We start from the raw sequence: 21,739 nt of genomic DNA on the forward strand, positions 1-21,739 counted from the left end.
ACATCCTCATTTCCTACAAAGCTGTAGGATTAAAAATCCTACACGTTCAATACCCGTTGCATGGATAAAAAAAATTAATGAAATCCTTTCGGTAAAAAGCAGGGAACGGAAATAATACTTTCAACAACATTTCCAAGGAGAAAAACTCCATCTTCCTATTGTAGCAAACACCCTCCATGATCTTCGTTATCGCTGCTACGGGCACACAAAAATATGCAGCACCGTAATACATGGGGGAACAAATATGCGGTTTGAATCCATGCTCGGTTCCGGTTCTAACGAGAACAAAACCTTCCCTAGCCCTCCCTCGCCCAGCACGCCCAGCATGAGCCCCATCTGCGAGCCCTCGGCTGGCTGGGGGTGCTGAAAGCAGCCTTACCCTGTTTGTCTCACCCCCGGCTCCTCTTAATCAGTTTTCCACCATTACAGCAGACACACCATGGCTTTTTTTTTTTTCCTCCTTTCCCTTGAATCTCTCTCTCCAAATATTCCCTCTGCCGGCTGGATCGCTGAGGAAAACTCGCCTTTTGTGTCTTAAGACAAGACCCCAAAAGCGTCTAGCAGAGACCACTACAGCGTAATTATAATTAAAAATGGAACCCCGCAAGATCCGAGGTCTCCTCCCTTTTCGCCTGGAAGCCTTGGAGAGGGAATCAGTCCCACCCCCACCTTTTTCCCCTCCTCCTCCAGCTACAAACACACTTCTTTTTTAGGGGAAGCTGGAGCCCCGAGGAGGTGGGAAGCTGAGCGGGGGAGGGGGGCTATTTCCAACCCCGCCATGGCGAGGGTCGCCCAGAACGGGGGCGATGAGGAGGCGGCGGCCCCGGGGGCCCCCGGTGCGGCGGCGGAAGGGGAGGACAGGCGAGGAAAGGAGAGGGAAAGGAGAAGTGCGGCAGGAGGAGGAAGCGCGGGGGAGGGGAAGGAGCGGGGCTGAGGGGGAGCCGAGGGAAGATGGCCCCGGGGTGGGGCCGGCCGGGGCTCGGCGGGCGGGAAACGCGCTCTGAGGGACCCCCGCCCTCCCCGCATCCCTCACACGGTTACCTGCCCTCCCGGCCGCTGCTCATGAACCGGGCCGGTCCGTCCGCCGCCCGCGGTCCTGCCCGCGTCCTGCCGGCCTGGGGAGGGAAGGGGGGCGGAGGAGGAGGAGGAGGCGGCGGAGGAGGAGCGGGGGAGCCGCCCGCGCTGCGCCCGGCGGGTCCCGGGGAAGGCGGCAGAGCCGAGCGGGAAGGAGGGATCCGCGGGGGAGGGGGTGTCCCTGGGTCTCGGCTCCTCCTCAGCCCGCTCAGCTCCCCGCAGCCATCGGGCAGCGGCAGCCTGGGCGCGGCGAACCTCCCTCCTTCACCTCCTCCCTCCGCCCCGCCCGTGCTGCCCGCCCGGGAAACCCCGGCTCGGCTCCCGCCCCGCCCCGGCCCGCCGCCCCGCGCAGCCCCGCCGCTGCCCGCCGACCCTCACCGGAGGCTCCGCCGCCCCGCCCTGGCCCCGCACAGCCCCGGCCGCCGCGAGCCTCACCGGAGGCTCCGCCGCCTCCACCGGGCACCCGCCCAGCGCGGCCGGGAGGGAGGGCGGGCGGTGCGCGCTCCCGGGAGCCTCGCGGTGCGCGCTCCCGCGCGGGCAACGCCCTTCGGCCCCTCACGCTGGCGGCGGCCGCGCGCTTCCCGCCTCCCGCCCGCGCTCCCGCGCGCTCCCTCCCCTCAGCGAACAAAGGGCGAGGGCGGGCGGCGGGCGGGGGGATCGCGGCCGCCCCGCCGGCCCTGCAGGCCGAAAACGAGTCCGAAAGAGCCGGATGGGAACAAAAAGACACGAAACCGAACCCACAAACGGTGTTGTTTAAGCTCAGGGCTGGGAGAGGCAGAGCCCCCTCAGCACGTTAAATGGGAGAGCTCTGGGCTGCCGAGCGCAAAAGGGCGGGAGAGAGAGCGCAAGGCCTTAAAATGCTGCTCACAAGAGGCTGGCGAGCTCTAAATTCCTTCGTATCATCGTGTGGAGAGAGGTGCGGGAGCTAGGCCTGGTTAGTGTGGAGAAGGGAAGATGGGGGATCTCATAAATGAATAAAAATATCTGCAAGGGGTGTCAGAGGAGGGTGCCAGACTCCTCAGCGGTGCCCAGCGACAGGATGAGCAGCAATGGCTGTGAACTAAACCAGAAGTTCCGCCTCAACATGAGGAAGAGCTTCTTTCCGTGAGGGTGGCAGGGAGCAGCTGTGGAGGGAGGGTGTGGAATTTCCCTTTCTGGAGACACTCCAAGCCCACCTTGACACATTGCTGTTCCATCTGCTCCAGGTGACCCTGCCTTGATCTCTAGAGAGCCTTTCCCACCCTAACAAATCTCTGGTTCTGAGATCTTTCCCTCAGGAACTTCCCAAGTATCAATTCTGTAGCTTACAACTGATTTTTTTTCCAACTTTGATTATAGAGGTACTCACACAGCCAAAGTTTCCAGAGCCTTCTTTTCATATTCTCCTCACAGCATCCATCACTGCTCTGGAAGGGTTTGCATGAAAGAGAAAGTAGAAAAAAAATTAATAAGGGAACATAAAAATTGCAATTTCTGTCTCACAGACGGGGCCTCACATAAACCGTGCAGGAAACATGTTACCAAAATGGAATCATTTCACACTGGAACTCATATACTGAAACCCTAATTAATATTGAAAAGTAAGTACAGATACAGTATTGCATCACTTTTCCTCCTGTCGCAGGTCTAAATCTGGGTTTTTTCCTCAATATTTGTTTATACCTCGTGAAAAGGTGAGATTACTTGGCAACTGAAATAGGTTTGTAGTGAAAAGTAAAACAACCCACAGCATTACAGCCAATTTTCAATTAAAACCTATCCAGCAAGAATACACTGTAATAAAATAAACAAACCCCCCTACAAAGCACAGCAAAAAAAGCTTCATAAGTATTTTTTCTGCAAACTCTTCCCCCAGTAGATTCTTGCTTCCCTAGAATTTAAACCAAAGTGTTCCTTCTGTCGTGCTTTCTGAAGGGAGGTGTGGTTACCTTTAATTAGTAAGAGAAAGAGCAGGTTTGCCAATTAAACTGTAGGAAAGTGGGTTGGCTATTATTCAGGTTGTCTGTTATGAGAAACTATTAGATCCTGGTGTGGTTAAGCCTTTGATATTTTAATAATCAAATGTTTGTTTTTAAATAGCCTTTATGATGCATTAAAGCTTTAATTCATCACCCCAAGATTTACAAATAACAAAACAAGAAATTTACTGAAATTAGAATAAATTATTCTTGAATTGCTGTCCCAAATTGCTTATATTCCCTCCAGTAACCATGGGGAAATTTCTGTTCTACCCCTGAAATGTGGACAGGAATTAGGCTATTAAAATCTGTGGAACCACATTGTATGCAGATGGGGATGTCAGTGTTCTTGAGGCTAGAGATTCATCCAGCATCCCCATCTGCAAAACACTGATTCAATCTAAGTGCTGAAGAAACACCACAAGTTTGTTAGGTATTTGCAAAGTGGCCAACAGATTTCAAAAGCATTTGCATGCAATATTTTAATCATTAAATCTAAGGGAGATTTATAATAGGCAAGTTGCATGATTTTTTTTTAAATTTTTTATTTTTTTTTTCTAGTTAAAGATTGCTTTTAGGCTTAGCAGAGATTAAAATATCCTTTTGGGAATACACCATGATTTGTGTGGAAAAGAATGACCACTTAGTGCATTAGGGGGAAAAAATGAAAGATTTTTAAAAAATAAGAAAAATCCTTGTTTTACAAAGGCAAATTTCTAAATCTGATGAGATTTTGTGGAAAATTTTCAGCTAGGACTGGATCATACAGGAAAAAATCTATGTAATGAACAATAATAACATTCTGACATTGATAACAAATAGTAAATCACATTTTTTTTTCCTTGAGAAAATAGCTGCATTGAGATTTTATTATTGGACTAGAACAATTGTAGTGTGAATTAATTATATCGTAAATTGCATAACTATAAATGATATCATTACAAACTAATGCATGCTTTTTTCTCATTGCACATTCTTATCATCCAGATACTGCCTTTCTTCCTTATATGTCTCTTACATGTTTTTATTGGTGGTGCAGTTCTAATAACTAAACATGGTTGGGTTGGTTTTTTTTTTAATAAAATACACATTCAGATCTTATCCTCTCCTAGGACTCTCTGATTTTTTCTCTTGCATTCTAATTTTTATGCATTCTCTGTTTTATGAGACCTAAAGAGCATTTCTGTCCACAGGTCTTGTGCTCTGCCATGCCTTCAAATCCATGGAATTTGGGTAAGGAAAGTGGGTCAGTCAGAAGTGTTTATAGCACATATACACACAGCTGATGCTTTCACCACACCTATCCTTTTGTGAAAATACAACTCTTGCAATAGTTCCTGTTTCTGATCCAGTAACTTAATTATATCTTATTCTCCAGTGAGAAACACGATTGATGTACAGTTACACTGCTGTTATGGGGAGGCATCCTGAAGATTGGAAATGGTTGTTTACAGAGGGAAGAGTTGTTCCAGGTGGGGTGGGTGGGCTTTGGTGCGGTTTGGTTGGTAAATCTCACTGGACAAATCAGTTTTGCTGCATTTAAAAACCTGTCAGAAGAATCCCACATTGCTGTGTGCAACCAGGGGGTTTATTCTGCTGTCCTCATACAATCCTGTGCTGGAAGCTACTGCACAGGCATTATCGTTGTTTTTTAAATTTCCATTTTTAATCTCAATGTTTTTGTATGGGCACACAGATCTATAAACTGCCCTAGTTTGTAGTGCTCAGTGGATGAGCGTGCAAATCACCAGAAATAAGTGGACTTACCAGATATGAGTTTGTCTGTTCCTATATGCTGCAAAAATACTGTTTGTAACTAAAAGTTTAGCTGAAAATACCTGTGAATAGCTGAAGATCTGGTATAGATAAATTAAAAACCTCAAATATTATGGTTTTTTTAAGGTCCACTTTGAAGTAACAGTTTTGTTCCTGGGTTAGAGCTAAAGAAAAACCCCTGTTTGAAAAGGTTGCTCCATCGTTCTCTGTTGCAAAATTTCTTGCACCTTTTTCTCAACCAGCTGACATTAACCCCTTTGTAGGGAGCATCCTGACTTTGGGCAGTTTCACTTCTTGAAGTAATTAATTTTTGCACACAAATAGCATTGCTGTAATCAAAATGTACATATTGTTATCTGAGTGAAAATATTGCATGATTCTTATGGTAACTCAAGATGCTCCTGGTCTCTGAAAGAAGAGCTGTTACCAAACAGATATAAATTATGCTTTCTCAAAAAGGGTGAAAAATCAGCACTTCTCAAAATTGCACGGCTCTTCAAATGGTATGAAACTGCTCCTGAAGTAATAAATAATTATGTTTTGCCTCCTTTCTTTGTAACTTCAGGTAAGTGTTTTTAATAGACTGACTCAAACCTCCACCTCATATTCCAGAATCACACCAGCACCATTTCCCATTCCATAATATTTCGTCTGCCTTTGCAACCTTTGATGGCTGTAGAGTGCATTCTGTCAACCCTGGAGAGATCCAAGGAGACACTCATGTGATTTTGAATTAGTTTGAAGTTCTCCATTTGGTCCCTAAAGCAAAGCAGAACTCTTGTTTCTCCTGACATTGCACCAAAATTAAAGGAAGCTTATACAATGTTTAAATTTCAGCTATACTTCAATCCTGAGTCTATTCAAAACTCTTTTTATTTTGGACTATTGTTTTATTTTTCAAAGCTTTATTCAGAGCTGTTCCAACCTGCTGTTATTTGCCACTTCTTTAACAATTGGATGACAATCATCACTGCTACCTTCTGAGGAAGGACCCAGGTAGCAGAATATCAAGATCATTCATTAGAGAAAATAAATAAGTAAAAGCAAACTGAATAGAAATCCTCAGTGAGGCCAGGCAGAGCAAAAAGTAGGAGTAGCTCAGTCTCCTTAGTTACATTCTGCATTCTCACAGTTTCTTTCAGTTTCCCTATTATTATGGAACAAAAGAGTTATTTTAAACTTCTGAGAACATCGCATAAAATTAGCAAAACTGTGTTAGTCTGCAGAGAATATAATTGACAAGGTTTTAAGGTAAGGGGAACTGGTTTTGAGAGTCTCCATGTCAATTAGGATGAAAAGGGAGGAAAGTCCATACCACCTGAATTTCTAACTAATAGAGTCATGGAAGATGATCCTGAACTCCTTATGGAGAGAATTAGGATGGGTGAAACAGGTTCAAGAGCAGTTAATTCAGAATTGTTGAGAGACTTTGCATGTCACTTCAAAATCCTTTGGAAAAATCCATTGCTGTGTAAGTGAAGTAGCACAGTTGTGAAGGCCCACAGCTTTCCTGGATATGTTTCTGGGAATGGTATAATCATGTCTGGCTTTGAATATCTCATCCTCAGCAGAGGCAGGATTGCAACAGCACACACTGGGCTACATGTCCTAAAAGGCATTATCACTAGTCCTGTTTTCTCACAAATTCTGGTCCTCTTTCCTTGCAAATTCTGATTTTATTTCCAGGGAGAAACCTTGTTCCTATTGCCTTGTGACCCATTAAAAAAAATCAATGCCACAGCTATCTCTGACTTCAACAATAACACAAATTTATTCCTACTTCCTGTGTTTAGCATAACTTGAAGCATTTTCCAAAGCCAAAAAAATATCAATACTGTTTTCTTAGACGTAGGAAGCTGATGCAGAATGATGTGAAATTATTTAGCCACCAACACCCAGCACTGTATGGAAAGAAGGGAGATGAAATGTTGGGGTTGCTTGAACCTGGATCTACTAGATGTTCCTTGCAGTGAATACATGATTTTATAGTGTGATACAAATACAGAATTTTGTAATCTATATGGATACTTGTTCAACAAAATACAGAACGTCTCTGCTGGGAGTAAACTCTGTTCTGTACTTTTCTTTTTCATCTTCCAATCTTGAAACATAAAGAGATGTCTTAAGGTTGGTCTGAGCATGTTTATGCACTTAACAAACACCAATCCTCCTTTTTTTTTTTTTTCATTCTCTTTATACAAATCCATATTGAGAGAGCCAGAAGAATAGCTTTGAGTGTTTTTTTCCTACAATCAGGATTGTGTCAGAGCTCTTTTCCATGTGCTGGGGATTATTCTGGTTTTCCTTTGTATTCCTCAGGTATTTGTTGCAAGTTTACATTTTTTTGCTGTACCTTTAAACTTGCAAGCTGTAGCTTGGCTTTTAAAAGTCCTTTGGTACACCTGGAAAATAATATAATAGCAACAAAGGGAATTGATACAATAATTTTAGAAATCAGGTTCTGCAGTGTGTGTACACACATCTATAAACACACAACCAATTGCACACACGTAGGTCTTCCTTTAACATTTGGGTTTCATGAATGCTGATCAAGCAGTTTGAGTAAAAGCTTAAAGCCTCATATTTCCCCATGTAAAGCCTCATATTTCCCCATTTGGAGGGACTTTCCTCAAGGGGTTCATTGAGCAACTAACAGCAAAACAAGTGGGACCCAGGAGATGCTGGGAGTTCAGAATCCACACTGAGAATTCAGCCTAGCTACTAAGCTTTCCATGATGTCAGACACACCAGGCCTGTGGTGAAGTTTGAAATAAATATCTTCAAAGGCAAGAAAGAGAAGGAAGAATTTGCTTACCTTACTGTGTGTCAGATTCCCATAGAGCTTCCATCCCATCCTTGACATGGCAGTTTGGGAAAGTGGGCACAGGTTTGTGTCCTAGGGAAGCTGCTACCAACCATTTCTGTTCTCTCAAAGAGCCTGAAGGAGAACTTCAGAGCTGCTGCAAGATTCCAGAATCCAGAAAATAAAAACTGCAGTCATAAAACAAAAATATTAGGTCAGGGGAATTGTACCACTGTCCTTGGAAAATCTGTGAGAAGTCCAACAAAGCCTAACTGCCATAGAGAAAAGGGATAAGGTGTGCTTAGAAGTTCAGTAGTCATTGATTTAATTGCAGTAGGTAATAAAATGAGTAGGTTCAGTGATGGTTACATCCTGTACTCCAAAAATAAGTATTTCTTTGGGACAATGTACTGGGACCAAGCAAAATACAGTTCAGTTAATGCTCAGAATGAAAGAACTTGCAGCCAAGCTCTACACTTCTATATCTGAAAGTTCATGTCCTTTGAGCAAGGGGCTGGGTTCTAAATTTACAAAAAAGAGAACTTTCCTGTGACCTCTGGGATCTGTTACAGTAAATATCCCAAATCTCAAACCATTTGTCAGCGAAGATCCTCATTCTACAAAACCCTTTCTTGTGAGGACCTGTTAAAAACAACATATTTATAAAATTCATGTTTCCAAGCAGCAAAACAAAACATATATAAAGTGTACCATCTCTTAAGCCACTGCTCAAGAGAACTGCCAAAGTACAAACAGCCAACAGTCTGATTTTCAGAGGCTGAATGAATGTTTTAGTAAATAAACAGCATGTGAAAGTTAGTTTTTATACAAAGACAATTACATATAGTGGAAAAAAAATAAGTCCCTCTACATGTATATTTTTGCTTCGTCAAGCCAAAATATTTGTTGAAGAAATAATTTTGATGGGAAATATTTTTATAAACCTTAAAACACAAACAGGTTTGGACTGAAAAGTTCTAATGAGTCAAGAAGTACATTAAAAATAGATACTCAAAGTAACATAAACCACCTCCTTTCCCTGATGTCAACATTATCATGAATAAACACAAAACTAGGAAGAAAACCCATAAAACCCCAGTGTTCTCCAAAAATCTCTTACTTTTCACTCACTGAACAAACTAGTTTCCGACCTGAGAATAAAATCTACTTGTAGGTGATTATCGTGTGTTGAGTTTTGATGCTTGATTAAAGCCACTTTTACTCAAGAACTGTAACAGCTGGAAATCAGCTTTTATATTACACCATGAGCAACATGAAATACCCATTTCTCACCTAAAAGAGCTCAGCAACAGAGCCCCAGTTGCCAATGTTGCCAATGTGTTGCCAATGTGTGTTGAGGTGGAGTTGTACTGTTAATTTCTGATGTTTTTTATACCAATCCAATCAAACATGAAGGCCATTGGGCTTTTGTCACTTCTGCCACAGTGGCACCAGTGGGGATTTGCATTGGTAATGCAACAGCAGCAGAAAAATCTGGATTTCAGGTTATAGAACCTAGACTGCAACTAACTCAAATTCCCCACTAACTTCAGCTTAGGAACATCCTAGAAAAGATCCAGCATTATCAACCTACTATTCAGCACTTAACTAAAATAGACAAAAGACATGGTGACAGTTTTGAAAAAATTGACTTACAGCAGGATTTTGAACATCTTAGATTACTGGGTAATATTTCAAAGAATAGTTTTGTTTCCTTTGAATTTAATATTTTTTAAAAGTAACTGAATTATTTCAATTCATCACATTCCCACCTTTTTTTTTTTTCCCTATGGATTATGGGCTACCATCATAATGTATCTACAAATAATTTAGTTTGTAAGGGTTTCAAAAAGAGCACCTTGGAGAAAAAACAAACCTTGAAAACCAGATAATATCAGTACCACCTTCCAGTATTAGAAATATAATACCCAAATGTATTTCTTACTATTTAAAACATGTTTAGAGTTTCATTTATTTTTACGATCAGATGAGTCAATTCCAATTTTTTCATCTCCCCATAGTTCCATACTGGGGTTTAAATCCTTGTAACAAATGTAATACGAATAAAGATGAATGACATTTTCAGTACTTTTAATAAAACCTCTTTCCGCTGCCAAAATTAATGTTGGAGTCAAAGCTAAAAGCACTCTGTGGTTTCCTAATATGCACCAGTCAGCAGAAATGCATCCAGAGACATCATCCCCCTTTGGCATTTGTAATTGATGCTACTCCTATTTATTATTTATTAATCTCTTACTTTGAGCATCTGGAAGGGACTGAAACTCAATGACTCTTTTGCTCTTCTGTTTTCTCATATGAAAAAGCAGGTGACTCGTGGGTTTGAACTGCCCAGAGCAACCCACTGCATTGGGCAGCGAGGTGACTCCCCTGGCTGTGCTTTCAGAGTGTGGCATTTTTCCAGCCTGGCGGGAGGCTGGACCTTGGGAACACATGTCTCCTGGGAAAGCTGTCAGAGAGGAGCCAAGGGCAGTGTTCTGCTCTGTCTGCATGGGCTGCCTTGGGTTATTTTCTGCACTTGCTGAGCCTGTGCTACAGCTAGAGCCAGATCTGTGTGTTTCTGTCTGGCAGCGAGAAGTGAGGGGAGATCTTGGGAACAGTGAGACTCTATCCAGGGGGTTACTGGAGCTCCCTGTCCTGTTCCCTGTACCACTGCCCAGAATAGCCCGTGCTGGGGCTCTCCTGGAGGGGCCGAGCTGTGCTGGGGCTCTCCTGGAAGTTCATGTCCTTTGAGCAAGGGGCTGGGTTCTAAATTTACAAAAAAGAGAACTTTCTTGTGACCTCTGGGATCTGTTACAGAAAATACCCCAAATCTGAGGGCTGAGCTGTGCAGGTTCTCTCCTGGAGGGGCTGAGCTGTGCAGGTTCTCTCCTGGAGGGGCTGAGCCATGCAGCTGCTCTCCCCTGTCCCTGCAGCTCTGCGGCTGTCCTGCTCCAGCTGTGCTTGGAAGGTACTGCAGCAGGTGCTGCCACTGTTCTCTTCCCCAGCAGAGCACGTTCTGTTCAGGAGATGGACTGGTGATGGAATAACCTCTGCTTGGTGGAGCTTAGTCACACTCTGCAAGAACAGCCTGCTGGCTTTGCTACACCAGGAGAGAATTCCTGTAGGGAATACATGCACTGTGCACTGGTAGCAGAGCCACTCATCCCAGAGAGAGCCTCACAGGTCGATTCCAGATCTGGAAGCATCATGAGCTTTGTCAGTGCCTTGCCATAGTGCAGTTCAGCCCTGGTGAGTGCTTCACTTCATGGCATTTTGCTCCTGGGATCCTGGTGAGGATCTCTGCACACAGATCCACACATCCTGTTCCTGCAGATGTAGCTCAGAGGTCTCTAACATTGTGCCATGCTCAGACATTGCCATTCTTCCAGCAAACTTCACAGCAACTTCCAACTGTAATGCTGTTCACCTTTTTCCTGCCTATTTTAGTTTGGGGCTCAAACTGGACAATTGGACTGCAAGCTGTTTTTAGAGGCCACCAAAGCCTAGATAAAAATCTAGGAAGTGAAATTAGCCTGTTATAATTCGTGATAGTTTAGGCATTGACTGGATCCAAACCTGGTTTTCTACAGTTTGTCTTAATTTTTAATTGTAGCAAAGTTACATGATGGCCAAATGTTCTGCCTTTGATTGATGCCCACTGTCACCAGTAAGAGTTTCAGTGTGGAGATGAGATGAATGTCACTAAAGGTCACTGTGTCACCCTTGTTGATCATGTTTGCTGAGGGACTGGGTGCACCAAAATACAGCTCATCAGTTGAGGATATTTTGGGATTGAGTGTTGTCACCAAGAACCACTGGTCTGTGCTGCTTCCCCTGAAGGCTTGAGCTGAAGGTGTTGGCCACAAACTGAAACTGCTCTGCAGTCTTAGGAGTTTTCACTTGCACTGGCATGGCTGAAGTGAGTTCCCTGCTATTCTGCATATAAGGAGGTAGAGGAAGGAAATCTGGAGAGGAAGCTGAACTTCCTGCGCCAGAGATTTTATACTGGAGCCTTCCCTGAATTGAAGACAATGCAGCCACAGCTTTAGAAATGAATCACTAGAACTCAGACATGCAGATTTGAAGAAAGACCCTTTTCCATCCACACCTGTGGTTCGGGACTCATGTCATAAAGAACAATCTGACTGATTTTTGGGCCTAGCAGTTGCCTCTCCCATCCCCCACCCCATCTCCAGACGGATGAGAACCTCCCTTTTTTTTTTTCGGTTTCATTTCTCTGAATGTTGTTTCAGACTCAAAGGAGCCAACTTGGGCATCAGGATTAAGCACAGGTCCATGGGTAAGTGACTGCACAGAGATACAAAGGGGAGAGGCACCAAGAGGTCACCTGAAGGGAACAGATCTGAGCACACAGATAGGAGGGGACAAGGAAGAAAGGCTGCATGTGACCATCAGGTGATTAGACACTTGTACACACTTGCACTTTTATGATTTATAATTATAAATGGGTGAAGAAGTCACCAAACTAATTTCATAGATGCTCAAGTTATCCTTATCCTGGTATTTTGTGTTGTCTAATTACATTGATGTGTTACCTGGCATCTTTGCACATTGATTAAAGCTTGCAGATTTTGGGGTGTAGGTTTTGTACCTAAAATTGTGGAATATTGTAGGAAATCAAGAGGTAGGAATCAATGAGAAACTTTGAGATTTCATTATTATTCTGGCAGAGCACTGGGTTTGCAGTATCTCAAGCTACAATTCACAGCAGATTTTTCATCAATAACCATTTTGATTGAAACCTGGGAGAGCAAGGCCATGCTCTGATGAAATCCAGTTTTCTTGTTGGTGACAATGAGATAAACTAGAGAAAGGAAGGGAAATCTCTCTTCCTTTACTGGCCTGGAAAAGCATTATTCTTTATGTTCTTTTTTTAATCCAGGCAATTTCCTGTGCTTCTAAAGCCTGGTCTCCCAAAGGAGGGGTATTTCTATAGCACCTTCCACCCCAAAGCTCCATGTAAAGCAGCAGGAAGGTGCATTTATTTCCCCTGCTTTCCAGCAGCTTCTCCATTTCTGATTAAACAGTTCATGTGGAGCAGAGAAGAGTCAGCCAGGGCAGGAGGCACAGGGAGAGGCATCCAGCTCTTGAGGGCTTCACGCTCTGCTTTCTGCAGTTCTCTGTTCTAGGCCCACAGGCAGGAAAAATCCACTAACCAGCACACTGGAATTCAAGGGAAATTCCTGGATGATTTAGACAAGTTGGAGAAAAGATGGAGTTAAATATTTGGATGATTAAGGCGTTGAAGCATCTGACATATGAGGGAAGGATGAGCAAGCTGGGAGTCTTTGGCCTCAGGATGAGGTGGTACAGGAGGGATCTATAAATGTGTATAAATACCTGGGGGGGAAGTATAAAGAAGACAGAGACAGACTTTTCTCACTGGGTGCCAGCTTGCAAGGTAAGAAGCAGTGGGAACAATCCAAAATACAGGAAATTCCACTCAAACATTCCAAAACCTATTTTCACTCTAAGGGGAGTCAGACAGGTGGAACAGGTTGCCCAGAGGGGCAGTGAGATCTGCATCCTTGGAGAATTCAGGGCCAGAGTGGGCAGGGCAAGCTGCTCTGGTTGGCCCCAGTGTGCAGGAGGGCTGGATTAGGGAATGTCCAAAGGTCCCTTCCAACCTCTGTATCCCAGAATTGTTTACCAGTGGAAAATAGAGGCAGAAACACTGAAATTGGTACCTATCTAGATGCCCAGGATATCTGTGGCCGAGCTGGAATCTGTCACACTGCAGGATGTTTCTTGATGGAAAGATAACCCTACTCATTATCCAAATTGTCCCTCATTATTACAGTGGAAAATAACTGAACATACGCTTTTTTATTTCCCAGATGGCCCAAGTCATTTGAATTTCAGGATTTTACTGCAGGTACGGTGGGCCTTTTATCAAGAGGGAAAAGTTTAGATGTGAAATAAGCAAGGAATAAAAGCACACCACTGTTTTTCCTCCAAACAATCTCACTAAATGTAATTGCCGCTGTGTGCGTTGGCCTTGCAGCCTGCCCAGCCGACCTTCAGAGGGGCCACTCTGGCTCACTTCCCCCATCTGCTGGGAGCAGGCAGCTCAGCCAAGGGCGGAGGAAACCTTGTCCAAACACACACGAGGTGTTTATTTTTATGGCCGTCTGCTTTGCCGGCTAATCACAGCTCTACTGCCGTCAAACCCAGCTGGAGTGACCCGATGTGCAAGGCACAGCAGCTTCTCCTCTCTTCTGCGCAGCAGCCTGGGGTCTCTGGCAGCTGCCTGGCAATGGTTTTTGGGGAAAGCAGCATTTCCAGCCCCATGGAGCTGAACAAACCTTCTTGCCTCTCTCCCTTCGGCATCTTCCCGTAGTCAGGGATGTTGTGATGATATCTGGATGAGGCTCCTGAAGTCCAGGGCTGCTTCTAAACCTCACACTTTGCCCAAGTTTCTTCTCCAGATTCGCCCCTTAAGAGGGGGAGGGAGTGGGGAGGTTTTTTCCTGCACTTCATGTCCCACACAAAGTTCATCATGCTCTGACTGTACCTGTATTTCAATGTGACAGCGCAGCCCACGCTCAATGTATTCATCCTCCAAATTCTGTGCGAGAAAAGGCAGTGCCAGAGCCCTTGTTTTACAGACCAGTGGCACAGGGGAAGTCTGTGACAGAAAAGTCACCAAACTGGGCTTCCCAGGTCAGTACTTGGACCTCAAGACTTCACTTCCTTACTTGTGGAAGGAAGGAGCTTATGCCATAAGCTCTTAGCATGGAAAGAGAAAAAACAATGCACAAATAAGAGCTCGACATCAGGCTCTTCTCTTTTGTTTCCTTTTTGAGCTACTTGGGAAGGCAGGGGGAAAAGTGAGTAAAAATTAAGCACTTTAAGGCAGATTCAGGCATTTCTAGGTTTGAAATAGAAATTGATTTTCTCCTTTCTCCAAGTGCCCAAGGTCAGCTTTGTTATTGTAAAAAATTTGAAATAACTTTGAAAGTCTGCATTCTTTTCTACAGGCCCTTTTTTCCTTCCAGTAAGATAAAAAGAGCTCTGGCATTTTCTATTCTAAATTTTGACTGACCAGAACAAAATGTTTTCCCAGCAATGTGAGTTTGCACCTAAGCCTTTTTTGTGCATTGCGTTTGACCTTAGGATGTAGAATTTCATAAAACATTTATTGTCTTCTCCGGTTTTTAGAGCACAATTCCCCTGTGATGCTTTGTTTTCATCGTCTGCTCTGAAAAGGATTCCAAGGCTTCTCTCGCAGTTTGAATTTTAATTGTGGGTGAAGGAAAGAACCTCTGCTACTTGCAGCAAAATTAGTCAGTGTCTCCCTAAGCAAAAAGAATTCCAACAGGTAAAGAGGATTAGAATCAGAGCCAGGAGACAGCCAAGAGTATGGGAAGTGGTTGAGGCAGAGATATTTTGTTCCATAAATGAGCAGATTTTGCACATGTCCGAGTGTCCCACTCATCTGTACTGGCAGCAGCACTGATCCTTTTCCCTCAAAAACTGCAGCTGATAAAGACAAAATGCAGTCAGAAAATAAACCAACCAAACCTTCTGAGCTATGTGAGGACAGTGAGGCAGACAAAGGCGACTGCGAGGCAAACAAAGAAATGTATTTTCTCTGACTTTCCCTTATCCAGACCCCACTGATGCCTCAGTCTGGATGCTGCAGGTTTACCACTAAATACTCTCCAAAGATTATAATGCATCAATTATCAAAGCCATTCTAGAGGTACTACTTTACTTACATTGTTAACGAGTTTGGCTATAAAGGGATTTGCAACCTGAATTTCATGACAGAGCCAAGGTATAATTTGCTCTGGGCTATAAAGCCCATGAATTATTGAGGACATTTACTTCCATGGCTGCGTTTTCTCTCTGAGCACAAGTGCTCGTGCTGAGTGCATGTGTGTGAGAGGAGAGGCAGTGATGGAGGCTCCAGCCTCAGCAGTCCATCTCCCCAGCACAGGCTCTTTCACACAGCCAGCAAAGAACAGCACAAAATAACTGGCAAAATGATCATTTTGAACAAATGAGAGAAGAAAAATTGCATGCTGAACAGTGCCAAACTGAGGACCAAATATAAATCACAATTAAAAATGCACTTTGGGTAATTACAGAGAGGGGCTTTTCCCTTAGAGATGTCACAAAGCTTGTGTGGATATAATGGGACTTGAATCGATCTAGTGATGGTGAAAAGCACCAGCCTGACGAATCAGAATTCTTAGGTCCTCCATCAGGCCAAGCCTATAACCTGCTGTGGGACCAACCTCCCACCTGGTGTTCTTTTTAAACCTGATTTCTTATGGAAGCAAGGCTTTGGGATCACGGTCAAAGCCAGGTCCTGCTTCCCCTCCTTCCGCTCTGCACACCCAACTAATAACTTCTGAATCCACTGACTAATTCCAAATAAAGTGACAGAGAACTGTAGGTTGCAAAATGTGAAGTTCTGTTTAATCAGAACAGAAGCTGTGTAGAGATGAGGGTTCTCTTCAACCCTCCATTGCAAGGAAGACTCCAGCATGGGGTCACCCTCAGCAGGTCCTGGAGCAGGCAGATCACAAGAAAGACCTTAATAATTTCCTAACTATGAAGGTTGCAGAGCAAACTGAGCTGCTTTTGGTGTGCAAAGGAAAATCCGTGTTCCTGAGGGCTGATTGGGTCAGTAGTTGGTGTTAACAGTTTCTGTTTGAGTTGATGAACCACATTATAAGGAAAGAGCCTGGGCAAAACACAAGACTTTTGCTTAGGTGTTAGAAAGGAAACATCAGATTATGCCCTGATTCATAGGAAGTCACAGACATTTGGGGTTTTTCTTGGGGTTTTGCATCTCCTCTGACCAAATGGACCTTGCAGTTTGGCAGGTGCCGAGGTTGTGCAAACCGAGGGCAGGGCAGGGAGCTCGAACGGTGGTGATTGTTCCCCATCCTCCTCCAGGCAGCTCAGTCCCTTCCCGAGGCGCTGCCGATCCTCTGCACACAGCGAGAAGTGAGGGACTGCCCTCTTGTGTCAGTCACGATTGTTTCCTTTGCTGGGTTTGTATTCTCTATTTGTGAGTGAGAGCTCAGCCATTTCCCTCCAACACCTATTCCTTCTTTGGAAGGGCAGAGGCTTTGTTCTGAGTGCTGTGGAAAGGTTCAGTAAATAAAAATACATCTCCTGTGTTTGTGACCTGGAGGCATCCAGGGCTGGGCATACATTGCCCTTCCAGCCAGAGACATCCAGATAGTTACCATGGGTTATGCCCAGTCTCCATCTTGACACAGATAAGAAAGGCAGAGGAAAGAATAAAACAGGAGAACTATAATGAAGGATGACAGAGAGGAGACATAAGAGAAGCAGATTTGTTACACCAGTCAACCCTCATAGTAAGTTACATGCATGTTAAATATAGAAGCAACCCTTCCCTGGGGAGCCAGACTCACGGACAGCTCACACACACGACTGTGTAGCAGCATCTCGGGCCTGTGGCTGGCAGAGATCTTCATTTTTAAATCATTAGTGCTCATTTCCAGGGCAGTTCTTGCAGTAATGGTTGTCAGAGAATAACAGTCTTCTAAAAGCTGTGCAGGCTTTTGTGCCCACCACTTGTACTGCCTGTTAATGACAGACACCTAAATTTATGCTACATTCGCTAATAGCACCGAGTGCTCAGGCTTTGGTTGCTGCTCTTATCCCAGAGCAATGAGCCACGCTGGAGATTGCTCATGTTCCTAAAGGCAGCCAGATTAGCACCTTGCTAAAGTGGATTCAAAGAAAATCACTACTCAGGAGTGGACAAAATTCATACCGTTTGGAATATGGTGGGCAAGGGAAAGGGCTGGCATTAAAAATCTGCCTCTGTAGCCTGTGTTTTGTCTGGGCTATGACTGCAGTAATCAGCTCCAAGCTCCCACCTTTAAAATGATGCTCAGCAGTTATCCCTCTATCAGTACTTCATGAAGAATCATCCCTAAGAGTAATTTCTTTGTGCTTTTGCCCATCCTGTACTGTGGTATTTGTATCTCTAACTTCTTCTGGATGGCTCAGCACGAGCATGTTTTGTGTCACCCTGCTCATTCCTGAGCTCATCCATGTTCTGAACTGGTAAAAGCTGCCAACAACCTGTGATTTTTCTTTCCTGTGCTGCCTGAGATCCTGACACCTGAGCAGGTAACAAAATATAAAGGCATCTTTGAAACATTTGATGGATATTTAAAACACATCAGTAATACTGAATCATGTGTGCAAGTCTCTTTGGAATTAATGCATATTTTATCTGGAAAAAATAAATAGTAAAAGGAACCCACCCAAAAGGCAACTCATCTTGCAAAGAGAAATGGAAAGATTTACAAAACCTCAAAAACAATCCCTTTGGGACTCATGACCACCACCACAGAAATGTCATGTCTCATCTGTCTCATTCCCTGTGTGTAGCTGTGAAACAACACAAAGCATTTCCCTCCATGCTCTCCTGTCCTGGCTTGGCATCTTCCTGCTCCTTGAGGAACATCAGCCCTTGTGCAGTACTTTGTCCTCAGCAGTTTTCTGGACAGTTGATGCTCTCAAAAGAAGAGAAGCTACAGAAGCTGTTCAGTGTGACTTGTTGGGATTCAACCCCTTCAACTCCAGCTTGGGAAACTTCTGTTCTAGAATAACAACTTCCTGTTTGTACTGCTCTGAGTGTGTATTCCCAAGGTGGCAAAATTCTCCTGACCTTTTTTATTGCTGGACACAAGGAACAATTTTTTTTTATCAGAAGATGAACAAGCATTCACGTCCCACTTTTACAGGCATTTTTAAACTGCTGCCCTTTTACCTCATTTCATATCCTTGAAGAAGCCTTACCAGGGGATTACAGCAGTCACAGAAAACATTTCTTCTGACAGATCATTACAAGGGCATGAGAAGAAACATCTTTCCATCATAACCTACTTAACACCCCAATTCTTCAGTCTTCTTTAACTCTTACAGTCCTTCCCTTCCTTTACTCCCCATCTGAACTGAGTCAGATCTGTGGCTGCTCTTTTGTGGCACCTGCTGAATCTTCTGAATTTCCCTGTGTTGCTGCATCTCTGTTGATTGTGTCAGGTGGGCACTGGCTGGGATTCAGCCCACCTGGTGTCACCTGTTCAGGGATGTCATTAAGTTTCTGGTTTATCCGTGCCACTTGCTTTCCCATTTGAACAGCTTCATCATAGGAAGGTGGCAAGTCCATTGCATAGAGGCTGTAAGCTGGAGGGGACACAGTGTTCTTATCCATATCCACAAATACCGAAGGAATCTGGACACTGGGAGGGTACTGCCATGAGCTGTATGCTGGGAAGAAAATAAACGAAAAATAAAAATTAAACTCCTGCATGGAACACTGATATATAAAGGGCTTAGTCCTGCTTTTGTCCAGGAAATTTGAGACTTCTGTGTTTTCAGAATATATGCACTGTATACCAAAGCTGTCCATCTAGAATCACTCCTGGTCTTTGCTGTCCCTCCCTGTGTCACCCTGATGCCCTCCCTTCACCTCTCTTGCCCACCCTGTGGGGCTGGAAGTTGTTCTGGGAGTGCCCTGGGAAGCTCCCATTCCTGCAGGGGCTGCACACAGAATTCCAGGCACACACTGAGGAGCAATGCACCACTGGCCAGGTGACTCCCAGGGGACACTCACAGGTCACTGTGCTGTGGGCAGTGCTGTCACTGTCGATGCCAATCACTGTCAGGTCACAGGGGTGCCGAGGGAAGGTCTCCACTGGCAGCCTCTTCTTCCGGCAGCAGAATTTGATGCAGCTTGCTGAGACCCCACAGAGCAGGAGCAGGAACACTGCCAGCAAGAGCAACCTGAAAGAGGGAGGGAAAACACCATCATCCCACTGCTTATGTTCTACTTCTCCCAGAGCAGAATATAATTTCACTCTGAATGGCTGGAAGAGAGGCCAAGCCTCCTGGACTGAGTTCCGAATGGGTGCTGAGGAAGGAGGAGCAGCAGAGGGTGACAATCCCTGTCCCCTAGAAGGGAGTGAGCTGAGGACAGGGCAGTGCCAATCCCAACAAATCCCTGCTGGAAGCTGCCCTGTGCAAACAGCCAATGGCCAGCACAGCTCTGGCTATTTAGGAAGAACAAACAAGCCCTTCAGTTCAACTCTGGTGCACTCAGAAGGGAAAGATGACACAGCCCTCGATGAATGCTGGACCCCACCTGACACCCAATCTCCCCTGGCCTCATCCAATCCATTCCTCTGGCAGCTCCCAGAAAGCAGAGAAACCCTTCCCTGATCCTGCCCGAGAAGTGTTTCCATTGCCTTACTCCAAACACTGCTCCTAACAACTTCCAAATGGTTCTTGGTTAGCAAGATTAAAAGCCAACTTACCAGACATACCACAGACTTGTCCAATCAGACATGTTCTGAGGGCATCTGTGAGGGAAGGCAGATGATTCACTGATTTAAACAGCACATGTGTGACAGGGAATGCACTTCCCTGAGGAGGGAAAGGGAAAGCACTCAGTAAGAACATGGAGCAAAACCACTTTAGATTGTTCTTCACAGTTGTACCATTTCTCCAGATGAAAACATGCAAATACTCCAACTGTAAAAGTTGTTTCTGAATCAATAAATGTTTTTATTGAGTGGTGCTTTACTCTTGCTTGGGACAGAGCATGACTTCTGCAGGATTCCCAAAAAACAAATCAGTGTTATTTAAAGGCAACTGAGATGAGGTGCCTCTTACCATAGGCCTGTCTGAAAATGCTGGTCTAGACAACTGCCTGCTTCCCCCACACATTTTAAAGTTATTTTTCCATAGCTCCAATGCAGCCAGAAATGGCTTTTTTCAGTTCTATTACAGTACAAAAGGAGGAGAACAGCTCCTGTTAAATTTCAGGAGTGCAGCTGCCACAGCAGGGTTGTAGTCCTGAACCTCCTGCAATGGATTTCATGGACCAGAACTGTGGTTCTGACCACAGGAGAGGATCTGCAAACTGTTCAGAAGTTGGCACTTCAGAGTCGTCTTGGGAGAGGACCATTCACCTCAGTCTACAGAGCAAGGGCAGCCAAGGGAAATTTGAAATTACTGTCTTAGAGATCAAAAACAGGAGGTGGAAGGGATGGCCATCAGCAAGTCACCGTTCTGATGTGCAAATGTCACTTGGTCACGGTGGGAAAGGTTCGGGAACAGGCAGTGGGTTACTCACCGGGCAGACTTGTCACGGTTGTTCCCAGAACAGAGCGATGCCTAGGAAAGGGGGAAACCTCAGCAGGTGGCAGAGGAAAAGCGCTTCTTCTCCCTGCCGCATGTGCTCGGGAGCTCCAGCGGTGCGGGCGAGGGACCGTGAGCGGGACAGCCACAGCCGCTGCTTCAAGGACACGCTGAAAGGGGACACCGAGCCCTCGGGGAGCCGCGGCGCCAACCCGTGCTGGGCAGCGCAATAAATAACCGGATCATCGCCGGGCGGGGCAGAGCCGCGGCGGGACAGGGCTAGGAGCAGGCAGGACCGCCCCGCCCGGGCTCCGGAGACTCCGGGAGAGTCGGGGCCAGGCGGGGCAGAGCTGCCCGGCTGCCCCCGCAGCGCCCCTGGCCCTGACCCTGTCCCTGCTCCTGCCCCTGTCCCTCACCCTGTCCCTGCTGCTGCCTGCCCTGAGCGGGAGGTCAAGGAAGGGATCCAAGGGAGACAGCTCGGCTTGCAGAGATTTCCCCGCAGCGATTCGGGACTGTGTGAGATGCTCTTACCGAAAAACAATCCATCAGGTGTGCCAGCAGCTGGACACACACACAGTGCCTGTGCTGCGTCAGAGAGACTCGAAGGAGAAATAAAGGAATGAGAAACCTGGTATGAAATATATGACTCAGGAACTAATGTTTAGAAGAGCAGATAATTTCCCTTTTTAAAAAAATAGTCTTGTTAAAACACGTGAAACATGAATGTAATGATATTGACTGCTATTTAGGATGAGTTTGCTCCAGACTATTTAACTATATCAAACATTTCAAATGTAGAAATTCCTTATCTCCATCCATGAGCCTTTTGTTGAATTCTTCTCCCTGTCCAGCTGAGGAGGGCAGTGATGGAGTGGCTTTGGTGGCACCTGGTGTCCAGCCAGGGCCAGTTCAGCAGAATCTCAGGGCCAGCCACTCCATGGGGAGCACCAGTGGACACAACACC

General features: G+C 45.2%; 2 protein-coding genes and 1 long non-coding RNA gene across 4 annotated transcripts in view; 1 reads left to right on the forward strand and 2 right to left on the reverse strand.

The window, feature by feature from the left end:
- GNB1 (G protein subunit beta 1) overlaps positions 1-1,179 on the reverse strand; it is a 34,781-nt gene extending 33,602 nt beyond the window's left edge. For both annotated transcript variants that reach the window (XM_085080104.1, XM_085080103.1), the window contains exon 1: positions 1,042-1,179. The gene's annotated coding sequence lies outside the window, so the exon portion shown is untranslated. The remainder of the gene's footprint in view (positions 1-1,041) is intronic.
- Positions 705-9,734, forward strand: LOC146428247 (uncharacterized). Its single transcript, XR_014856151.1, has 4 exons — positions 705-735; positions 2,559-2,654; positions 4,226-4,265; positions 5,421-9,734. It is a non-coding gene; the product is annotated as an uncharacterized LOC146428247 (long non-coding RNA).
- Positions 9,735-17,840: 8,106 nt separating this feature from the next.
- Positions 17,841-21,003, reverse strand: TMEM52 (transmembrane protein 52). The gene is made up of 4 exons (XM_085080009.1): positions 20,771-21,003; positions 19,950-20,058; positions 19,250-19,419; positions 17,841-18,903 (listed from the first exon to the last, which is right to left on the reverse strand). The coding sequence occupies exons 2-4, from the start codon at positions 19,979-19,981 to the stop codon at positions 18,593-18,595; spliced, it is 513 nt and encodes a 170-aa protein (XP_084936135.1). The 5' UTR covers positions 19,982-20,058; positions 20,771-21,003; the 3' UTR covers positions 17,841-18,592.
- Between the last annotated feature and the right edge of the window lie 736 nt (positions 21,004-21,739).

The sequence above is a fragment of the Lichenostomus cassidix genome, chromosome 21, assembly GCF_008360975.1.
Source record: "Lichenostomus cassidix isolate B80296 chromosome 21, HeHo_3.0, whole genome shotgun sequence".
NCBI classification, from domain to species: Eukaryota; Metazoa; Chordata; class Aves; order Passeriformes; family Meliphagidae; genus Lichenostomus; species Lichenostomus cassidix.